The following is a 24,140-nucleotide window of genomic DNA, read 5'->3' as shown; positions in this document are numbered from 1 at the left end:
CTCTACGGTATTTGATTCCACTGGACAATATTTAAAAGAGTGATGTAACATTTTTAAAGGTCAGTTTTTATAAATACATCAGGACTTTTTCATCTCTGATAATAATCCAAATATTAAAATTCTAGGACTCCAGGACATTTAACAAACACAGGGTTGGCACCCGCAAAGCCATGAGCACAGATCCCTACTCCACTTTTGCACCTATATACCCCACTTGCCTCACCCTGGTGCCAGGCCTGGTTCCAAAAGTCACTAAGTGTGAACACCATGACCTAACCTCTGGGTGAGTCCCACTGAGGAACCCTAAAGGGAGGGGAGAGAAGAGGAGGAAGAAAACAAGGGAAGCACAAGACAACAGGATTATGAGATTAGAGCCCTCCAACAAAAGGACAATGGGAATAAGGAAGTAAGGCTTCAAACTAACCACTATCAGAACTGATTCTGAGCTGGGAACCCAGTATCAGTTATATAAAGTATTCATTTCATGTAGTATAATCCAGCAGTTGGTAACATAATCCTGTCCAAAACAGACTGGAAGAATAAGGAAGGATGTCAATTAGTTTGGAAATCTAAGTCTCTATGTTCTTTTCAGAAAGAAGCAAAGCAGACTGTGGGCGTCTCTGGAAGTGGAGGACGGGGTCAAAGCGAGCTGGGCTGGGGAAGGGGGTATAGGGCATGGCGGTCCAGGAGGGCAAAGGTCTGGAGAAGATACTCTGACCTTCTTCCTGATGAAGACAAATTATACCCAGACAATACCTAACAGATAAGCATCTCTCACAAGTTCATAAAAGCCAGGTATTTTTGTTTTTTGTTTTAAAGTTTTCAATTTTTACATAATCGCTTCACCCAGAATGGGGCCTGAACTCACAACCCAAGATCAAAAGTTGCACGCTCCACCAAGTGAGCCAGCCAGGTGCCCTGAAACCATGTCCTGTGAATAACGACACTATAACACCATAAGGGGCATTCTTTTTTTAAAAGTTGGGACTGGACCCCAGTTCAGCATAGAACTGCGGAGTCTCACACTCTCTACTCTCATCTGGTATGCTCCTCAACTTACAGAGACATCATGAAACGCTCTGGTTTGACACCAGATATCCTCCGCTACTTTTAAGACTTATTGTTATAAAACTGAGAAACTGGGACCGTGAAGCTTTGGGGAAGAGCTGGCTGAAAGAAATGTGCATGGTTTTTGTAACTGAGATTTACCCATAGAGTAAGGAACTCAAGTGAATGGATTAAGTGTAACAGAATCACAGAAATGCAATGCAAGATTTTAAAAAAAATGTCTTCATTTTTACTTCAGTGTAATAAAGGGTACAGACATTACATTTTTTTTTAAGTTTTGGACTATTTTCTTATGGAAGATAGAAGGAGGCTGATGTTGGAGGAGTCAATATGAAAAATTACTTTTAAAAATTTAGTCAAGGGGCACCTGGGTGGCTAAGTGAGTTAAAGCCTCTGCCTTCGGCTCAGGTCATGATCTCAGGGTCCTGGGATTGAGCCCTGCATTGGGTTCTCTGCTCAGCAGGGACCCTGCTTCCAGCCACCGCACCCCCTCCTTGCCTGCCTCTCTGCCTACTTGTGATCTTTGTCTGTCAAATAAATAAATAAAATCTTTAAAAAATAAATAAATAAAATAAATAAAAATTTAGTCTAGGACTGCCTGGGTGGCTCAGTGGGTTAAAGCCTCTGCCTTTGACTCAGGTCATGATCCCGGGGTCCTGGGATGGAGCCCCACACTGGGCTCTCTGCTCAGTGGGGAGTCTGCTTCCTCCTCTTTCTCTGCCTGCCTCTCTGCCTACTTGTGATCTCTGTCTGTCAAATAAATAAATAAAACCTTTAAAAAATTTAGTCTAGCAATGATATTTGCATTTCTCTTTCAAGATACACAGTACTTTAAATTTATTGTTGGCCAACACTTAACACCTTTTGATTGTTTCTATTGCCTGTGAGAGGGGGATCCTATGACAGTGCCCAAAGAACAGCACTTCCAAATGCTAATTTCCTTTCAATCCACATTAATAAATGTTTCTCTAAGAACGGTTATCTTATAAACTCAACAGAGACTGTTCATTTACAAGTAGTTCTACACCTAAAAAATAAAAGTAAAACCATTCTTCCAGAGAAATAGAGTATCTTTCAAAGTGTGACAGGTAGGATCCAACAAAACATTATGTCCTATCTTTTAAAAGAATGTTTATTTTCTAGCTGGACAGAATGCTTGCTTTAGGTACAAACTAGACAAATGCTGGTCACTAGCCTGAACAAATTCATGACCTCAACCACTAAATCTGACACTTGAGAGACAGGAGATGGTGGCAGACAGACTGAAGTACGACAAATATAGAAAACTGTATTTTCCACGATGCCCAAAAAGACTCAACCACATCTGAAGTTTGCATACAAATTCTGTTGACCAAATAGTCTTTGACAGATGTGGCACCTATTCTACAGGGAGGGTTTCATCCATTAGAGACTGTGTAATCAATACAGTGAGCTGGAATCAGCATTAATTTAATGTAATGGGAAATATGATGACTATTTTAATGATGAACATTCCTTTTGTGAACCTGGTTTTAAACACACACATATATGCCTATTTGTATACTAAATCATAATGGTAAATATGTTTACTAAGGGTTTGAGAAATAATGACTCTATAGAATACAAATATTAATTTTTTGTCTGGAAAATTTCAGATCCAAAGACAGTAGTATGTGTAACATCTTACTTGAGAATATATACATTCGGTTTGTCCTGATGAATCTTAATATAATCAAAATAGGATTAGAGGAAGGTGCTCTGATTCTCAAATGGGATTAACTGCTGCTAATAATATTGAGCATTATGCTAAACCAGGGACTTCCTAGATAATTTACATAAGTTATGTTATTTATCTCTCAATACACCTGGTAGGTACAAATTAGTCTCCTGACTTTACACAAGAGGAAACCAGATCAGGGGTGATAAGGTGGCTTCCCCCGGGTCTCAGACAGGAAGCAGCAAGACTGGGATAAATCCCATTATCCGGCTGTAGAGCTTAGCTGAATTACTCTCTACATAGCAGAAATGTGACTTCCTTGGAAGTCACATTTGGAAAGTCTCAGATGAAAGGACCCCATGCAGAGAACAGGGACGTTAGAAAAATGCCCAAGTGGGCACATCAGAAGCTGCAAGGATTTCAAGCACCAGAATGAAAACAAAGTGAATATACTTCTTGGTGCAGGGAAAGTTCTTGGAGGACTCCCAGGATGCACATTAAATTTGCAAAATTACAAAAAGGAATGCCCAGGCAGATTCTCTAGCAGCATAGGACTCGCGTGTTTTAAAATTTTTATCATTCTAGTTGGTCAAAGGTCGTGCTGGAAGAAGTAAGATAACTTTACTCAGAATTCTAGCCTAACTGATGTCAGGATGGTGCTGTGAACCACTGTTTTAAAGAGAATCTAAGGATTTACAGAATAGTAAATTTTGCCATCTGCCGCCCTCCCCCCAAATCAAATCGACCCGCACAGCTAAGGAGAGACACACTCCAAGTATCCAATACACACTTAAAATTCGAAGTACAAAACAACGAGCTCATACAAGGAAGTATAAATGAAATTACTACGTTCTACACGTTGGCAAATCTGCGCTCTCTGAGAGAATTTCTGGGTAATCTTATAGGGAAATACAAATGTCGTATTACAACAGGAAAAGAGCATTTTCTTTATTTTTTTAGAGTGAAAAGTCACATTAAAATCCTACTGCAATGGCATAAAGAGTGGTTCAAATTCTGTCAGGCAGACCTAAGACTTTTTCCAATTTCTGATTCTCACAAGTTTCCATAAACTTTGTTGTACATCACATTTATGCCAACATGAAGATTCCCTTCCAAAGGATATGCAGGGAAACATATATCTACTTAATGTTATACTATAAAACTGAGAGTTCATTTACCATTCCAATACATTTTCTCAGGATGCTCCAGATGCTGAAGTCATTTCTGGAAAACATAGGAGAAGGCAAGCTTGTTCTGAAAGAAGAAAAGAAAAATAAGCAGTTAATTTTAGTGCCATTGGCACTAGGAAGGAAAAGCTATTGCCATTAATATGAACATCACAGGCACGTGGGTATAGACGCTGTAAAAATGTGCTTGGTTATGGACAGATGGGGTCCGTCTGGGGTTGTAGCCCTGATCACTGCTATGTTGGTCCTTGTGAAGTGTCACAGCAGATCCACTGGCCCTGTCTTCAGTGTTATTCTGATCCTGGTGATCCCAGCTCCTCCCGCTGGGTGTCCAGCTGTGTGCACCACCTCAGAAGTCCGTGTTCCTTCCGTGCGCTGGCACACTGAAGATAACTGTCATTGGGTTCACGACACACCTACTCTATCTTGATACTTCATATATTATTTTACTCTAGCTGCTAAACAATGTAAACAATATGCCATCACAGGGCTTAGTTTAAGGTTTTTAAGAAATTAAGTGGAAAAAAGCAAATGAACTACAAAGCCAAAGCCATATTTAGGCCTGGCATTATACATTAGTACTTCCCCAAAGACGCTGACATTGAACAAAATTTAGCATCTATAGAAGGAGCATTTTCAAAGCCCCTGCACGGGTTTGGAGGCAGCCAGAAGGATGGTGGATGTCCATGGCAAAGGGTCTGTGGCCTGGTTAGGATCCTGTCAGAGGCTCAGGCATCCTGAAGTTGGACCTGGCTGGCCAGACCGCCCCACTTTCACAAATCACAATGATGGCACTACCAAGGGGAGCAGTGAGAGGTGCCCAGACCAACTTTCTGAAACGCTGTTAGGATAGTACATTCTTTCTGGTTATCTTACCTTATGGCAAGGGATGCTGGCTTAGCAGTTGCCATTTAAAACATACCTCTGTAACTAAAAATACTAAAGAAAATAGTAAGCAAAATAATTACCTTCTAAAGAACAATTACTCTGTAAACTAAATTAATTTGAATTGTAGAAGTTAATATACTTTTTAAATAAATAATATTTTAAAATCCTCCAGGGTAAAATTCTTCTGCTAATCTTTTTCTTTTTTAGAAACACACACTGCTCATTTGGCAGATCTGTCATCGAACCAGTCTGCTGGATAAGTAGCCACAGATGGTATTTAAATCACATTCTCCACAATCCAGGACTGTGAATCCCTGTGACATGAACACGGGAACCAAGGGACAGATTCCCTGCCATTATGTACCATTCACATGTACAATGTGATTTTACAGATGTGTATTTGGCCCCTGAATAACACAGGGTTTGAACTGCACCAGTCCACTTATACGTGGGTTTTTATATACAGCACAGTACTGCAAATGTATTTTCTCTTCCTTATGATTTTCTAAATAACATTTTGTTTCAGCTCACTGTATTGTAAGATATTATACATAATACGTATGACACACAAAATATGTGTTAACTGATGGTTTTATGTTATTGGTAAGGCTTCCTGGCAATAGTAGGCTGTTAGGAGTTAAGTTTTTGAGAGGTCAAAAATTACACTGGGTTTTTGACTCCCTGGGAGGTATAGTGTTCAGGGGTCAACCATATTTTCTAGCCTTTGGCTATGCAAAAGTCAGCCAGACATGGAACAGACGCTAAGATCTTTGTGAAGATGGAATGAGGGCCCGTAATTCCTCCCAACCAACGGTTACGTTGAGTGTACAGGTATGTATTACTATTTGGATTAAAGGCAAGAAGAATAAGAAACATTCTGGAAGCAGAAGATAATAGACATCCAAGGTTTTGTTTGTTTGTTTTTTATTTTTTTTGAATTTTCAATTTTGAAATCATTACAGGACCGCCAGCCAAGAATCCCACCTGGGAATATTCCGCATTCATTTTTACCCACATAACTCATTATGATGTCTTAGGAAACTGCAGTAGTTACTCATTCACCTGGAGGTCAGATTATCAATGTTATCTATTCTAGAGCACAACCAGAAAGCAGAGGTAAAAGGGATTGCGGGAACAGGCCATCACAAAGCCCAGGTATTTTTCTCGTGTAAGACACACAGAAGGGAACTCCTTCAGATCACACCCTGTGCAATAAGCTGATCAAAGGCAGCAAGCGAAACACTGGCCTTCAGGACAAGTACACAATATGGAAGTTGTAGCACAGTAAAAGACCTCAGGGTTGTTGACTGTAATCTGAGTCAAGAGCACAATGAGGCTGCCAAAAAGGCAGGTGCAATCTCAGACTGCCAAAAGAACAGTAGCTAGAACATTCCTAAGGACAACTCTGCAATGATCAGACTAGAGCCAGGATTCAGCTCCATGTGCCACTTTTAAAAGGAACCTTAACACCTCCACTCGGGAAGAATTATCAGAGGCTAGGCAAAGGTGTCCGGAAAACATTTCTTATAAGCAATGGATGAAGGCAATGTGCATTCCAGAAGAAACAAAAGAAACTGGAGGTTTGGGGAACAGTAGGCATGACAGAGGTCTTGGGATTTTAGAGGAAAGGGCCAAGAGTAATAGCGGCCCCACACCCCACCCTCCCAACAAGAGCCTTCCCTATGCACCTTTGACCACTTCGGTATTCTTCACAGCACTGATCAACACGTGACATATCACTGTAGGCTCCTGAGTATTAACTGCATCCCCCAAAATGTTATGCAAACTCCTAGAGAACTCATGTTTCATCCACTGCTTATCCCTGTTGCCTAACACAAAGGAGGAGTTTAAGTAATTGTTGAATGAACTCTAGAATGTATAAGGCCTGTTAGCATGCATTAACTTTTTCATAAAGAACTTGGTTTTGGGCACCTGGGTGGCTCAGTGGGTTAAGGCCTCTGCTTTCGGCTAGGGTAGTTATCTCCCAGGGTCCTGGAATCAAGCCCCGCCTCCGGCTTTGGGCTTTCGGCTCAGCAGGGAGCCTGCATCTCCCCGCCCTCCCCACGCCCCCCCACGCCCCCCACCCCTGCTATGTGTGATCTCTGTCAAATAAAAAAAATTTGTCAAATAAATAAATAAAATCTTAAAAAAAAAGAACTTGGTTTAATTTGTACTACACAAATGATGAGGACTAGAACCACTGGTGGAAGTTAGAGGATGCTGATATAAAAGTCTGTCTCACAGTTATAATACAAAATACAAAAATGATAAAGAAGAGATTCTTATTAGGTAAAGGTTTCAAACAGAGGCTGAATGATCCCTTTCTGTCATGGCCCAAAAGGGCACTCCTGCACTGGGTGGGAAGCTGATTTGGAAGAGCTAGGCCAGGGATATCACTAAACATCCTCTAGGGAACAAGATGGATGCCCACACAAAGAATTATCAGCTTTAAATATTAGTGGGGCCAAAATTGAAAAACCTCCCACAGAAATATGAAAGCTTCATATACAAGTTTAAATTTTGCAGGGGCTACATTAAAAAAGATAAATTCATTTTCATAATACATTTTATTTGGGAGTGATGTCGGCATCATGGTGCTGTGAGTCATTCCTCTCTTCTGTTCCCTCTGTTTTACAACTAACTGGACATACATACTCCAGAAGGGGGAAAAGCAACAACAGCAGCAAAAAAAATCGACACAGCGCCTCTGCACTGCGTTGGTACCAGGATGCCCAGGAAATGCCTCCATCTGTGTTCCTTAAAGTGGGTGGACCAGACCATGGAAGAGGCGGGGGAGCTGGCAGCGGTGGCCAGGGATGGCAGTGAAGGCAGCGGCTGGACCTGCAGTGATGGTAGAGGAGGTAGAGGGGGGAGGCAGCAAGTGGGGGGTAGTCTGCCTGGCAACAGGCGCTGCAGCTGGAGGGACCAGGTTCCCTGAGAAAAGACCCCAGTGGCTGGAGGGTGGGAAGGAAAGGGAAATAGGCAAAGAGAACTGAAGGAAAGCATCTCCTTCTCTTTGCCCCAAGAGGTAAGAGGCAAAAGGCTGGCCCACAAACCTCTGGAACCCTTCCCACTTGAAGATTCCCCCACCCGGCCATGGGTACACCCAAAGCCCCAAGTGCTAAGTACATACCTCCTTCCCACTTTGCCACTTCTCTGCTTTTTTCATGCTCCCAACCCTTAGCAGGAAGTCAGTGCTGATAACAAAAATCAAAAAGTTGTGCTATAGCCCCATCTTCTGGAAAACAAAAGGAAACCCCCCCATCTACCAACCTGTTGAACTGTTAGAATCAAAGTAAACAAAGCCTTGGCTAAATAAGAAGTGTTCGCTACTTCAAATGTGGAGGCAGGGGCACTTCTCATCAAACACCATGAAAAATCACTGGAATACGGTTTCATAAAAAAAAAAATGACAGTTTTCCAGCAATGGAACCCAAAAATATGGAATATTACAATCTAACTGGTAATTTAAAATAGCAGCTATGATGAAATTCAAAGAACTGTAAGAAAACTCCAAATGGCAATATGGTGATCACAGGAATAAAATTAACAAATATAAGTGCTTTATCAGAGAGACTGAAATTCTAAAATAGAAATAAACAAATTCTGGAGCTGAAGAACTCAATAAATGGGATGAAAAATGAATTAGAATGTGTTGGAAATGGAGCTGATCATATGGAAGAGAGGATTAGCAAGCTTCAGAACAGAAATATAGAAATGATTCCAGGTGGAAGAGACAGAAGAATTTAAAAAAGTGAAAATAACCTATGAGAACTATCTGACTCCATCAGAAATGCCAATAAGAGAATAATAGGTATCTTAGAAGGGAAGAGAGAGAGAAGGAAGCAGAGAGTGCATTTAAATAATAGGTGAGAACTTCCCAAACCTGAGGAAGTAACTGGATATATAAGCCCATGAAGCTAACAGAACACCTTATTGTCTCAAGGCAAAAGGACCTTCTCCAAGATACATTATATTAACATTGTCAAAAGTCAGTAATAGGGGTGCCTGGATGGCTCAATCAGTTGGGTGTCTGACTTTGGCTCAGGTCATGATCCCAAAGTCCTGGGACTGAGCTCTGCATCAGGCTCCCTGCTCCACAGAGAGCCTGATTCTCCCTCTCCCTCTGCCTGCCAGAAAGTCTCCCTGCTTGTGCAAGTCTGCACTCACTCTCTCTCTTTCTCTGTCAAATCAATCTATCTTAAAAAAAAAAAAAAAAAAAGTCAATAATAAAGAGGGAATTTTAAAGCCACCCAGGAAAAAAGATATACAGTAACCTACAAAGGTCCCCCAGTAGGCTATTAGCAGATTTCTCAGCAGAAACTCTATAGGCCAGGAGAGAGATGAATGACATATTCAAAATACTGAAAGATAACAACTGCCAGCTAAGAATACTCGACCTGGCAAAGCTATCTTTCAGATATAAAGGAGAAACAAAGGCTTTCCCTAACAAACAAAAGCTAAAGGAGTTCAACACTGCTAGACCTGCCTTAACAGAAGTATTGGAGGGAACTCTTTAAGCAAAGAAACAAAAAGATGAATGTATGCAAAATTCGATCTGATTAACCAGGCAAGTAATAATACTATAACTCTTTTTTTTTTTTTTAGAATACGATATTAAACTCACATTAGAGCATAAAGGAAAAGAGCATTTAAAGTAACTATAGGTACTGTAACTTGGTAACAAATTTAGAGCATAAAAAGAGATAATTTACCTTTACCTTTTCTGTAAGTTGTACCAAAACATCTACTTCTTTCATTTGTACCATTCCTTCAAACAAAGTAATTTGGTACCCCCCCCCCCGCAAAAAAAGAGAGAGATAATTTGTAACAGTAAAGGATAAAACCTTTGTGGTGAATGAAGACAGAGTGCCATCAGCAGAAAAAGGACTACTTTGTGAGATGTTTTATGTAAACCTCATGGTTACCACGAAGCGAAAATCTAGAGAAGAGGCACAAAACATAAAAAAGGGGGAAACTGAGCAAATCACTATGGAAAACCACCAATTTACAAAGGTAGAAACAAGAAAAAAGAAACAATGGAGAGATAAAATAACCAAAAGGCCATGATAAAATGGCAGTAGTTAGTCCCCACATAACATTAATCACCTTAAATGTAAATGGACTGAACTCACCAATCAAAAGGCAGAGTAACGGGGTGGATTAAAAAAAACAAGAGCCAGGCACTGGGTGGCTCACTTGGTTAAGTGTCCAGCTCTTGGTCTGGCTCAAGTAATGATCTTGGGTCCTGAGATCAAGCCCCTCATCAGCTCTGCACTCCAGGCTGGGTTGGGCAGGTGGGGGTGGGTCTGAGATTCTCTCTCTGCCCCTCCCTGCAACCCCTCAAGCCCCAGCTCATGTACATGCTCTCTCTCTCTATTTTATATTACATATCTTTAAAATAAAATATATATTATCATATATATGTATATATTTTTTCTATTATATATCTATTTATAAAAAAACAAATCTTAAAATACACAACACACACACACAAGAGCCAACTATGTGCTGCTTAATAGGAGCTCTAAAGACATTCATAGGCACAACATGAAAGAATGGATGACAATAGTGCAAGCCAAAAAAGAAAAAAAAAAGTTTGGTGTAACCATACTCGTATCGGGCAACACAGATTTCAAGCCAAAAAGGGTACAAAGAAGGTCATTATATAAATGATAAGGGGGGTGTCAATATATCAAGAAGATATTACAATCATAAATATATACAGTCTCAACAATGGAGCACTGAACATATATTAAACAACTCATAATAGATCTTTCGTGGGGGACGCGTGGGTGGCTTAGTTGGTTAAGCATCTGCCTTTAGCTCAGGTCATGATTTCACAGTTCTGGGACTGAGTCCTATGTCCGGTTTCCTTGCTGGGCAGGGAGTCTGCTTCTCCCCTTCCCTCTGCCCCTCTTCTCTGCTTGTGTGTGCTTGCTCTCTCTCTCTTGCAAAAATAAATAATTTTAAAAAAACAAATCTTAAGGAAGAAACTGAAAACGGTATAGCAACTGTACAGGAAGTCAGTACCCAGTATTAGCAATGGATAGATTGTCCAAAGAAATATAAAATCACATCACACCTTAGGATAGATGGAATTAATAGACATTTACAGAACCTTCTATCCAACAGCAGCAGAATAGACATTCTTCACAAGTGCACCTGGAACATTCTCCAGGATAGATATATGATAAGTCACAAATCTTAGCAAATTCAAAAAGACGGAAATCACACCAGGTATCTTATCTGATCACAATGCATGAAATTAGTAATCAGTGAGAAGAAGTGAGTAGATATAAAAATACGTGGAAACTAAACATTCTTCTAAACAATCAGTGGGTCAAAAAAGAAACCAAAAGGAAATAAAAAATTATCTTGAAACTAATCAGATGAAAACACAACAGATCAAGTATTGTGGGAGGCAACAATGCAGTTCTGAGAGGAATAGCAATAAATGCATTATGTTAAGAAATTAGATCTCAAATAAACAACCTAACTTTATACCTCAAGGAACTAGAAAAAGAAAAAATTAAGCCCAAAGTTAACAGAAGGAAGGAAATAATGAGGATCAAACTATAAATAAATAAAATAGCAGGAAAAAATAGGATAAATGAAACTAGGATCTGGTTCTTCGAAAATATAAACAAAATTGACAAACCTTTAGCTAGACAAAGAAAAACCCTCCAAATTAGAAATGAAAAAAAGACATTACAACTGATACTATAAAAATACATAGAATCATAACACACTACTGTGAACAATTAAATGCAACAAATTATATAACATAGAAGAAATGGATACATTTCTAGAATACATAACCTATCAACACTGTGAATCAAGAATAGAAAATTTGAACAGACCAATAAGGAGGAAAGAAATTGAACAACTCATTAGAAAAACTTCCAACACAGAAAACTCCCAGACCAGATGGTTTCACTGAATAATCCACCAAACATTTAAAGAAGAATTAGCATCAACCTTCCTCAACCTCAGGAAATATCTAGGAGGAAGGAACAATTCCAAATTCATTCTGTGAAGTTAGCATTACTATGATACTAAAACCAGATAAGGACACCATAGGAAAACTATCAACCAATATCCCTATGAATACAGATCTGTAAATTCTCAACAAAATATTAGCAAACTGAACTAAAGAACACATTAAAAGACTACACACCATGTCCAAGTGGGATTTATCCCTGGGATGTGAGTATAGCTCAACATACACAGATTAATAAATGTAAAAGATAACATCAATAAAATGAAAGATAAAAATCACAGGACCATCTCAGTAGATGCAGAAAAAGCATTTGACAAAATTCACCCTTTCCTGATCTCCTTAACAGATTGGGTATGGAAGAAACACGCCTCGACATAATAAAGGCATATTTGACAAACTCAAAACTAACATTGTACTTCATGGAAAGGAAACTGAAAATGTTTCCTCTAAGATCAAAAACAAGGCAAGGATGCCTACTCTCACCACTCAGATCTAATACAATACTGGAAGTCCTAGCTGGAGAAATTTAGGGAAGCAAAGTAATAAAAGGCACCCATTATGATGGTGTGAAAGTGATATGCATTCAGTAGAGACCATACTTCAAATTTTGAATTTAGATCTTTTCCTGGGCTAATCACATGTATGATACTCTCTCATGATGCCACGCAGTGGCAGCTGCAGCCCCCATTCAGCCACACAACTATAAGGATAAACAATCAATACACTCAGACCACTCTGCACCCATTCAACCATTTGGTTCAATAAATTACAGGAGATAATCACACTTTTTATAAAACAGACTTTGTATTAGATGGTTTTGCCTAACTGTACGCTAATGTAAAGATGGACTATTGCTAAGCTGTGATGTTGGGTAGGTTAGGTGTATTAAATGCATTTTTGACTTACGATATTTTCAACTTAATGATGGATTTATCGGGATGTAACCCCATTGCAAATTGAGAAAGATCAGTATAGAAAACCCCAAAGAATCAGTAAACACACACACACACACACACACACACACACACACACAAAACTTTTGGAACTAATCAACAATTTCAGTAAAGTGGCAGGACGCAAAATCAACAGACAGAAATCAATTACATTACTTTACACTAATGATGAAGCAACTGAAAAAGATAGATCCATCCTATTCACAATAACACCAAAAATAATAAAATACTTAAGAAACTTAACCAAGGATGTGAGAAAACCATACAATGAAAACTACAAAACTTTGCTGAAAGAAATCAAAGTCACAAATGGCAAGACATCCATGTTCATGGATCAGGAAAATACTGTTAATATGTCCATACTACCCAAAGCAATCTACAGATTCAACGTAATCCACATCAAAATATCAAAGACATTCTTCACAGAAATAGAAGAAACAATCCTAAAATTTGTGTGGAACCATAAAAGATCCTGGATAGTCAAGGTAATACTAAGAAAAAAGAACAAAGCTGGAGGTATCATACTTCTGGATTTCAAACTATACTATAAAGCCATAGTAATAAAAAACAGTATGGTAGTGGCACAAAAATAGACACATCAATCAATGGAACAGAACAGAAAGCCTGGGGCGCCTGGGTAGTTCGGTCAGTTAAGCGTCTGCCTTCAGCTCAGGTCATGATCCCAGAGTTCTGAGATCGAGCCCCACATTGGGCTCACTGCTTGGCAGGGAGGCCTGCTTCTCCTTCTCTCTCTGACTGCCACTCCCCCTGCTTTTGCTCTCTGTCAAATAAATAAATAATTAAATAAAATCATAAACAAAACAAAACAGAAAGCTGTATGTGACAAACTCAAGCTGATATTAACACAGCTACCACAGCTAACACATATCTAAAAATAGATACATCGACCAATGGAACAGAATAGAAAGACTACAGTTAAACCCTAGCATATCTGGTCAACTACTATTCAACAGGAAAGCCAAGAATACTCAATGGAGAAAGGAGTCTCTTCAACAAATGGTGCTAAGAAAACCTGGACACACACATGCAGAACAGTGCAACTGGACACCAATCTCACATCACTCACAAAAATTAACTAGAAATGGATCAAATACTTAAACCTAAGAGATGGTACCATAACTCCTAGAAGAAAATATGGGAAAAAAGCTCATCAATATTGGTCTTGGCAATGAATTTGGGGGTGGAATGTCAAAAGCACAAACAATAAAAGAAAAAAGCAACAAATGGGACCAATATCAAACTCAAAAGCTTTGGACAACAAAAGAAAGAACAAAATGAATAAACAACCTACAAAGGAAAAATTCTGCAAATTACATATTAGATAAGGAGATAATGTCCAAAAATATAAAGAACTCAGTCAACTTAGTAACAAAAAATTGGTTGCTTGGGTGGCTCAGTGGATTAAGCCTCTGCCTTTGACATAGGTCATGATCTCAGGGTCCGGGGATCGAGTCGGCATTAGGCTCTCTGCTCAGCACGGAGCCTTCTTCCTCCTTTCTCTCTCTCTCTGCCTGCCTCTCTGCCTACTTGTGATCTCTGTCAAATAAATAAACAAAATCTTTTTTAAAAAGTAACAAAAAATAATCCAATTAAAAAATAGGAAGAACTGGGGCGCCTGGGTGGCTCAGTGGGTTAAGCCTCTGACTTTGGCTCGGGTCATGATCTCAGGGTCCTGGGATCGAGCCCCGCGTCGGGCTCTCTGCTCAGCAGGGAGCCTGTTTCTCTCTCTCTCTCTGTCTGCCTCTCTGCCTGCTTGTGATCTGTCAAATAGATAAATAAAATCTTAAAAAAAATACTATAAAAAAATAGGAAGAACTAAATAGATGTTCCTCCAAATCAAAATGAGGAGACAAATGAAAAGATGCTCAACATCACTAATCCTCAGGGAAATGCAAATCAAAGCCACAATGAGCTATCACCTCACATTTAGAATGGCTATCATCAGGAAAACAAAAGACAACAGGAGCAGGTAGAATGTGGTGAAAAGGGAACCCTTATACATTGTTGGCGGGAACGTACATTGGTCCAACCACTATGGAAAACAACATGGAAGCTCCTCAAAAAAGAAAAAATATATCTACGATATGATCCAGCAATTCCACTTCTGGGTATACACCCAAAGGAAATGAAAACAGGATTTTGATAAGATATATGCACTCCCATGTTTATTACAGTTTTATTTATAAGAGCCAACATGTAGAAACAACCCAAATGCCCATCAATGGACGAATGGATAAAAAAAGATATGGTAAGTATACACAATGGAGGAATAGTTACAAGAAAAGATATTTTTCTAATTTGCAACACAGATGGACTTTAAATAGTTGATACTAAGTGAGATAAGTCAGAGAAAGACAAGTACTGGATGGTATGACTTATATACAGAATCTAAAACCACTAAACCTCTAACAAAGAAAGTGAAGTGGTGGTTACTAGGGACTGAGGGGATAAAAGTGATGGTACTTAAGGGTACGAACCTTCAATGACTAGTAAATAAGCCATAGAGATCTAATGGACAGAAGAATAAATATAGGCAATATTATTATTTTTTTAAAAAGATTTTATTTTTGTTTGAGAGCAAGCGAGAATGAGAGAGAGAGAGAGAGCATGAGAAGGGGGACGATCAGAGGGAGAAGCAGACTCCCTGCCGAGCAGGGAGCCCAATGTGGGATTCGATCCTGGGACTCCAGGATCATGACCTAAGCCAAAGGCAGTCGTTTAACCAACTGAGCCACCCACGCATCCCGGCAATATTGTATTATTAAAAATATATTTTATTTTTATTTATTTAAATTAAAATTTTTTTTCAGTGTTCCAAGATTCGTTGTTTATGCACTACACTCAGTGCTCCATGCAATACATGCCCTCCTTAATACCTACCACCAGGCTCATCCATCACCCCATCCCGCTCCCCTCCAAAACCCTCAGTTTGTTTCGCGGAGTCCATAGTCTCTCATGGCCATCCTGATCAAAATTCCACCAGCATTTTTCAAAGAGCTGGAACAAACAATCCTAAAATTTGTATGGAACCAGAAGAGACCCCGAATTGCTAAGGAAATGTTGAAAAAGAAAAAACTGGGGACATCACATTGCCTGATTTCAAGCTTTACTACAAAGCTGTGATTACCAAAACAACATGGTACTGGCACAAAAACAGACACATAGACCGGTGGAACAGAGTAGAGAGCCCAGATATGGACTCACAACTCTATGGTCAAATAATCTTCGACAAAGCAGGAAAAAATATACAGTGGAAAAGAGAGAGTCTCTTCAGTAAATGGTGCTGGGAAAATTGGACAGCTATGTGTAGAAGAATGAAACTCGACCATTCTCTCACACCATACACAAAGATAAACTCGAAATGGATAAAAGACCTCAAAGTGAAGCAGGAATCTATCAAAATCCTAGAGGAAAACATAGGCAGTAAACTCTTCGACATCGGCCACAGCAACTTATTTCAAGATATGCCTCCAAGGGCAAAGGAAACAAAAGCGAAAATGAACTTTTGGAACTTCATCAAGATCTAAAGCTTCTGCACAGCAAAGGAAACAGTCAACAAAACAAAGAGGCAACCCACGGAATGGGAGCAAATATTCACAAAAGACACTACAGACAAAGGGCTGATACCCAAGATCTATAAAGAACTCCTTAAACTCAACACACAAAAAACAGATAATCACATCAAAAAATGGGCAGAATACATGAACAGACACTTCTCCAAAGAAGACATACAAATGGCTAACAGACACATGAAAAAATGTTCAGCATCATTAGCCATCAGGGAGATTCAAATCAAAACCACACTGAGATACCACCTTACCCCAGTCAGAATGGCCAAAATCAGTAAGACAGGAAACAACAAGTGTTGGAGAGGATGTGGAGAAAGGGGAACCCTCTTACACTGTTGGTGGGAATGCAAGTTGGTATAGCCACTTTGGAAAACAGTGTGGAGATTCCTTAAGAAATTAAAAATAGAGCTACCTATGACCCCGCAATTGCACTACTGGGTATTTACCCCAAAGATACAGATGTAGTGAAAAGAAGGGCCATCTGTACCTCAACATTCATAGCAGCAATGGCCACAGTCACCAAACTGTAGAAAGAACCAAGATGCCCTTCAACAGATGAATGGATAAAGAAGATATGGTCCATATATACAATGGAGTACTATGCCTCCATCAGAAAGGACGAATACCCAAGTTTTGTATCAACATGGACGGGGCTGGAAGAGATGATGCTGAGTGAAGTAAGTCAAGCAGAGAGAGTCAATTATCATATGGATTCACTTACTTGTGGAGCATAAGAAATAACAGGGAGGACATTGGGAGAGGGAGAGGAGAAGTGAGTTGGAGGAAATCAGAGGGGGAGATAAAAATATATTGTATTTAGCACAATATATCCAAAATATTTGCATGTCAACATGTAATGAATATTAAAAAATTGAGATACTTTACATTTATTCCCATCTTAAGTCTTTAAAATCCAATGTGTATTTTACACTTGGAGCACATCTCAATTTAGCTCAATTTTCAATAGTTAAGGTGAAGCCTAACCTTACGAAAACAGTAAAATGGCAGATAATGAAAAAATAGCTTCATTTTTTATAACTTAAACTTATATTTATTAAGACTAAAAATTCTGTGTCTCAGTCACACTAGCCCCATTTCAAGTGCTCAAAAACCACAGGTGACTAGTGGCTAGTTCTGAAAACACAAGGATAGTGCTGCTCTAAGTCTGTGGGAAGAATTAAAAATCACTCAAACATAGGAGTCTAAATCAATGAGAAACTGTCCATAATCTAATGAAAAAATGCTAAATATTCTGCAGTATTATTTAAAGCAGAGGGAATAAATTTTTTTAATAATTAGGTAGCAGATTTAAAACTTTTTAAACGATTTACACTGAAAAGGATGTTTCTATATTTAAAAATTTCACTGCCCCCACCAGGACAAAAGAAAAATTCCTACTGATATTGGATGAAGGAGGTATTACTCCAGGCAGAAGTAAGAACAGAGGAGAGTAGCAATCAGAATTTTCAGGCTGAAACCATAGATCGATTATTCTCTTCCCTTGGAGTTTGTCTGAGAGTCATTATATCCTGAATTCTATGCTTCCTTTTTTTCTTCACACAGAGAGAAAACACCCTGTACCAGGGACTGAGAGCGATATGTCCTGGTTCTATTTTCAACCATACAGATGACATTACGACGATCTGCACAACAACACAATAAGTGGTTTTGAGTGAAAAGTCCTACCACAGTTGTTTTATCTGTGTGATGCCAACGGCTCAGTGTGTCACCCGGGCATTATTCCCCTACCCAGGGCTGTGGTCAGACCCCAGACAGAACCAAATTAGTTCACCAAGTGTGACTAACAAATGTTGTGCTAGAATCCCCCTTATTCAGGAAAAAAAAAAAGAAAGAAAAAAAGAAAGCTGTTCAAGGTCAGGAGATCACTATCCCCCAAAACCTTTAAGGTAGTTTTAGATGGCAGAAACTGCATGGGAGGCTCAGCCTGACAGAGCCTCTCAAATCCCGGGAGCCGCACACACCCTGCGGATCTACCTGCAGGACACCAGGCCCACTGCATCCTGTCCTTGCTCCATGGCACAACTCTAGTCAAGGCAGGGCACACTTTGCTCACGGAGACTTTTTTTTTTTAATTTAAGATTTTGTTACTTACTTGTTAGAGACAGAGACAGAGAGGGAGTGGGGGGGAAAGAGAGGGAGTACGCACATGAGCAGGGGGAGCTGCAGGCTGTGGGAGAACAGACTCCTCGCTGAGCAGGGAGCTCAATGCAGGACTCGATCCCAGGACCCCGGGATCATAACCTGAGCCAAAGGCAGATGCTGAACAACTGAGCCACCCAGGCCTCCCAACTCTATGAGACTCTTTGAAAAAGGTAGAAAAAGATTACAAAATGAAGGCAGGAAAAATGAAGCTGTGGCTGGAAGGAGATGTCAGGTGTTTCCTGATTTTCAGTCTGCTGCTTTCATGAAGCCCCATGAGCCCACAAGGCCTGTGCATGGGCACATGTCTACTCTACTGAAACAGCGTTATCCTTGGGTGTGGGCTCTTTTTCACAGAGAATATAAAAGAATCATGGGTTGTGAACCAGGGCCACAGCACACACTCTTTCCATAGCCCACTTGCACAACCTGGGACAGACCTCCAAGCCCAGCCTGCACAGCTGTACTTTCACCTCACTTGGCAGCTAGATCTATCCTGAGAATAGCGTGATGCGTGGGACAACTGGAGCCTCGTGGCAGCCAAGTCTCAAGTCTCTTACCTGTTCATCAGTCTTCAAGAATTTTAAAAATTCTTTGTTATTTTTATAAAGTACACACATATTTAGATAAAAACATTCATAGTCATTGGTGATATCATCTCCCCACTAAATTATCTTCTCAATTTGTATGAGCTTTCTGTGTATCATAAATATTTCACTCACCACCTACATTGCAGTAAACTTTTTTCAAGTCTATCTGGTCTTCTGATTCCGTTTATAGTATAATTTGCCAAGCCAAGTCTGGGGAGGCTATACGTGTTAGATCATAATCTATATTTGAAACTTAAATAGCTATCATTCAATATTTTCTCTATGGACAAGATAAAAACACTTCACCATTCTATTATTAATCACTGCAGAAAAAAGGGCAAATTCTTTAATTCATAAAGTTTTATAATCTTCTTAAATTTTCAGACATTCAAGTTCTATATCAAAACCAGCATAACCTACAACAACAAAGATTATCTCCAACATTTACCTACCAAGTAAAAGTAAACATAGTGAGAAAAAAGTATACGGTACATTTTTCAATTTATAAAGTAATATGCTATACACCAACTGAAACAATCCATGGATGAACAAACCAGTCATCTTGTCCCACCTCCAATACCAATATAACCGCCTGGAGGGCTCCCTTCCATACTCTTCTCTTTGCAGAAACGTACATATACAAGTGTATATTCTTTTCCTGAACTATTTATTACCCTATAGATCACAATGTTTTTTCACTAAATATATCAAGGGCACCCCTCCAAGTTGATAGATGTAAGTGTACCTTTCTAATATGTTTGTGCACAGGCACACATGCACATATGTGTAACTCTGTATCAGTGATATATCATGCATGCTGGTTTTATTTTATTTTTTTAAGATTATCTATTGGGAGGGGGGCAGAGGGAGAGAGAAAATCCAAAGCAGACTCCTCACTGAGAATGGAGCTGACAGGACTTGATCTCACCACCCTGAGATCATGCCCTAAGCCAAAACCAAGAGTCAGACACTCAACCGACTAAGATACCCAGATGCCCCACTGGTTTTATTTTTAATGCAGTCCTTTCTCATTTTGTTCTTACCTGATAGGTATTTTTCTATACTTTTCCACATTTTGCCAAATAGTCACAAATAGAGCATGTGTACACACAAAGGGGATTTCTGACTGAAAGATTCCAAACCAGAATACTAGTTACACACACTTATCTATGGTGTGCTTTTCCCATTCCATATTTTGTGGAAATTTATTCAAGTTAAATGAGTGAATCACAATCCACAACAAGGATACTGTACAGGAAAATACATTTTGCCATTTTCCTGACAGGCATGACAGGCGTTCTCTGTTCTCATTCTTTTGCCCCAACAATGAAGCAAAAACATCTTAATACATTATCTTTCTTTTTAAACCTGATGTTTTCATTTCTCTGGGACAGAGAACTAGAGATAAGCTTGCTGGGTCAGAAAGAACACTTATTTTACATCTTCCCAAATGTTACCAGACTGCTTCCTGCAAGGGTTTAACAATTTCTGTTTTACCACCAATCGATGGGAGGACTTTTCCCCACCCTCTCCACCAGCAGTGATCAGTGTCAGTAAAGTGTTCTTACCCAAGCTTTGTCAGTCTATTAGAAAATCATAATTATTGCTTTCTTCTTTGACTAGTAGTGAGTCAAAATATCTTTTTCGTGTTCAATAGTCCTTTAAACTTATACATATGTAAATTGCTGATTTATATCATTTATACCACTGGATATTTTGTCAATTTTTAAGAATTTGTTGTATGTAGCAGACACTAATCTTTTATCCTGTAGACTGCAAAGAATATCGCTTGCAGGTTAAAGAAAAAAAAACCTGCACAAATATGTCTTTTATGGGTTTTTTGAAAATAGCTTTTAGCTTTTGTATCTTGGTCTGAGAAGGTTTCCTTCACTCCAGAGTTTTTATTGATGTTTTAACTCTTTAAATGACCAAAAATTACATGTGCATCTCAAGCCCGTATCTTTACATAAAAATAGCTCAGGACATTTAGGGTGAGTCCTTGGCTTGTTCACTGTTGACCACTCGTGACGTAAGATCCGAGCACCCTCTATGCCTTCTGCACTGGGACCTGTGAAGTCACCCAGGGCCCCCTCGCAAGCACACATGAGTTCTCTCTCCAACATTTCCCTCACCCACACTTCCAGGAATCTTTATAGTTTGCATTTTTATTTAGCTTCCTTCTACCTTTTATTGTTTAAAAACACCTCTGATCATTGATCCATATGCTTCACCGAGAACAGGAAAAGGTCAGTTTTTTGTTGTTTTTTTTTTTTACAGGCAACGTTTCACAAATGCTCTGACATCACACTATCACTGAGCTAACTCTAACTGGTTCTACCAAGACAAAGTGCTTGAGAACTAATAGCTAACAGTTAGTGACTATTTACTCCATCTTAGATCCTGTGGTAACCACTTAACATGCATCGCCTCACTTAATTGTCAAGGTAATGTGATAAACTAAGCACTCTGTAAATAACTTGGCCGTGCTCACACATCTAAAGAAGGCAGAACTAGGATTCTTTAACTTCAGAGCCCTGGCCACCACCTGATTTGGGCAAACTCCAAGTAACTACCTATTCCAAGCCTCAGTGTTTCCATTTAGAAATATATATATGTAAATCCACAGACATAAAATTTCATATCATGGTGAGGTTCCAACAGACAATGTGTATACAGTGGAGTTTTTAAAAAACTTTTAGTCTAATTCATTGGCGGTTTGTAAACTCAATGTAATGTTTCATATAACTAGCTGTTCCAATAATACACACATACACATTTATATACCTATATGATGGGGTCAGAAATTTTAAAAATATGTGTTTTTTTTTACTATGAGACTTTGCTAGTGATGTAGAACATTTATCCCAGTGCCTGGCAAATAGAAACTCAACATAGAGTGAATACTGATATTATTAATTATTTCAGGGAAAAACCATCTCATTTTTCCGTCTGAGTTGTTACAGATTTAAAACTGCTGGGGCGCCTGGGTGGCTCAGTTTTTAAGCATCTGCTTTCGGCTCAGGTCATGATCCCAGCCAGGGTCCTGGAATAGAGCTCTCCATCGGGCTCCCTGCTCAGCAGGAAGCCTGCTTCCCTCTCTCCCACTCCCCCTGCTTGTGTTCTCTTTCTTGCTATGTCTCTCTGTCAAATAAATAAATAAAATCTTAAAAAAATAAAAATAAAAAAGTAAACTACTAATACTTTCTGGATGAATAATTTACTAATTACAATTTTAAAAGATCTAAGAAATATCTGTTTGTTGAACAATATTCATAACTATATAAAGTTTTGCACAGAGAAATAGCTAAGTATGTTGTCACCTTAGAGAAAAGCAGACTGTGAGACGGTTTTGACAGACATGTTACCTCCCCATAGTAAGGCTTTTACACACACAGGATAATGACTGGTTGAGCCAGTGGTCTCCCTTGTGAGAGGATACCAGCAGGTTGAGGGACATTTAAAAAAAAAAAAAACCAGATTCCTGTCTTCAGGCTAGAAGGTACTTCCTTTCACCAAATATATCACTGGGGTAAGACTTTAAGCATGGCTCCTCCATTCAGGTTTCTCCTCAGTACCTACTTGGGGAACCATCTAGAACTCAAACATGCTGTCTGTCAGCAATGGGATTTTAAAAGCAGCTCTAACATTTAAATTTAAAACACTGAGGTAGTCTAGTGTTCCACACTCTGCTTAAATATCATAATTCTTTACTTTCCCTATCTTCATTTATCCCATTATCTGTGTACATATCTTCTACTCACTGAAGTGTAATCTCCCCGAGATTAGGGATTATATCTTACTTTCCTCTGCATCCCTCACAGTACAGAGTATTTTGCATGTACCACATGCTCAGTGTTTTAAAATAAATGGTTTTCCCTAACATCTCAAGTTAAAAATAGGTCAAAGAAAATCAGAGAAAAAATGAGAGATTCAGGATAAGTAGCAAGTGAGGTATAAAGAACACAATCAAATTTTGTCTCTAAGTCACTTCTTAAGAAAACATTTCCAAAACCAAATTTCTTAACACATATTTTCACTTCTACTAAACAATTAAATACTTGTTCATGTTAAATACTCTGAAGGAATAATAAATTTAAGTAGAATATTCATTTGGATATTTAGAAAAGCAAAAGAAAAAAACAGAAACAAAAACAAAAACAAAACCCACCCAATTCTTACTTTGATTCAAGATCAAATCATGAACTAAATACCTAAGAAAATCATTACAGAGTGACTTTAATACATCTTAAATTGTAATACTGAAACTGTGTATGTACACATATATTATATTTTGAACTTTTGTGTGTTCATCTATTTGCAGAATGTACTTACTATGTCTCTTCTCAACTACCAGAATTCTTCTCCCCCAACCAAATCCTTTCTTCCCCAAGTCCCAATTTAAATACCATGACCTTTGAACAACACAGGGGTTAGGGATGCTGACCGCCCCCCCCAGATACTTGAAGGTCTGTGTGTAACTTTTAACTCCCCAAAACTTAACTGCTAATAATCCATTACTGGACCAGAAATCTTATGGATAACATAAATTGTCTGACTAACATATATTGTGTATGTTATGTATATTATATACTATATTCTTACAATAAAGTCAGCTAGACAAAAAAATGTTAGTAAGAGTAAAATAAGGAAGAGAAAATACATCTACAGTACTGTACTGTACTGAATGAAAAAATTCACATATAAATGGACCCACACAGTTTAAACTCATGTTGTTCAAGGGTCAAATGTATAATTCTAATGAACAAAGCCTGGATTTGAATCTAACAGTCTTTAATTTCTATTATACTATTGATGCTTATTAATCATGCAAATTGAAAAAGTTTTCTGAAGTAGGAAACCACTGGAAATGAACTATAAAATTACACTCACAAAATTAAAGATTAGATTTTAAAACAATGTTACAGGAGCCAATTATGGCTGTAATAAAAAGTCACTTCATTTTCACAAACTATGGATAATCTTACTTGAAACAATCTTTACATAG

General features: G+C 38.8%; 1 protein-coding gene across 6 annotated transcripts in view; it reads right to left on the bottom strand.

Moving 5' to 3' along the window:
* Positions 1-24,140, bottom strand: part of OSBPL1A (oxysterol binding protein like 1A) — a 226,835-nt gene that overhangs the window by 28,272 nt on the left and 174,423 nt on the right. For all 6 annotated transcript variants that reach the window (XM_080821884.1, XM_080821889.1, XM_080821885.1 and 3 more), the window contains one exon: positions 3,943-4,018. In XM_080821884.1, the coding sequence (XP_080678010.1) occupies positions 3,943-4,018 (76 nt within the window). The remainder of the gene's footprint in view (positions 1-3,942; positions 4,019-24,140) is intronic.

The sequence above is a fragment of the Martes martes genome, assembly GCF_963455335.1.
Source record: "Martes martes genome assembly, chromosome: 13".
NCBI classification, from domain to species: Eukaryota; Metazoa; Chordata; class Mammalia; order Carnivora; family Mustelidae; genus Martes; species Martes martes.
This window is presented reverse-complemented; position numbering and strand designations above follow the sequence as displayed.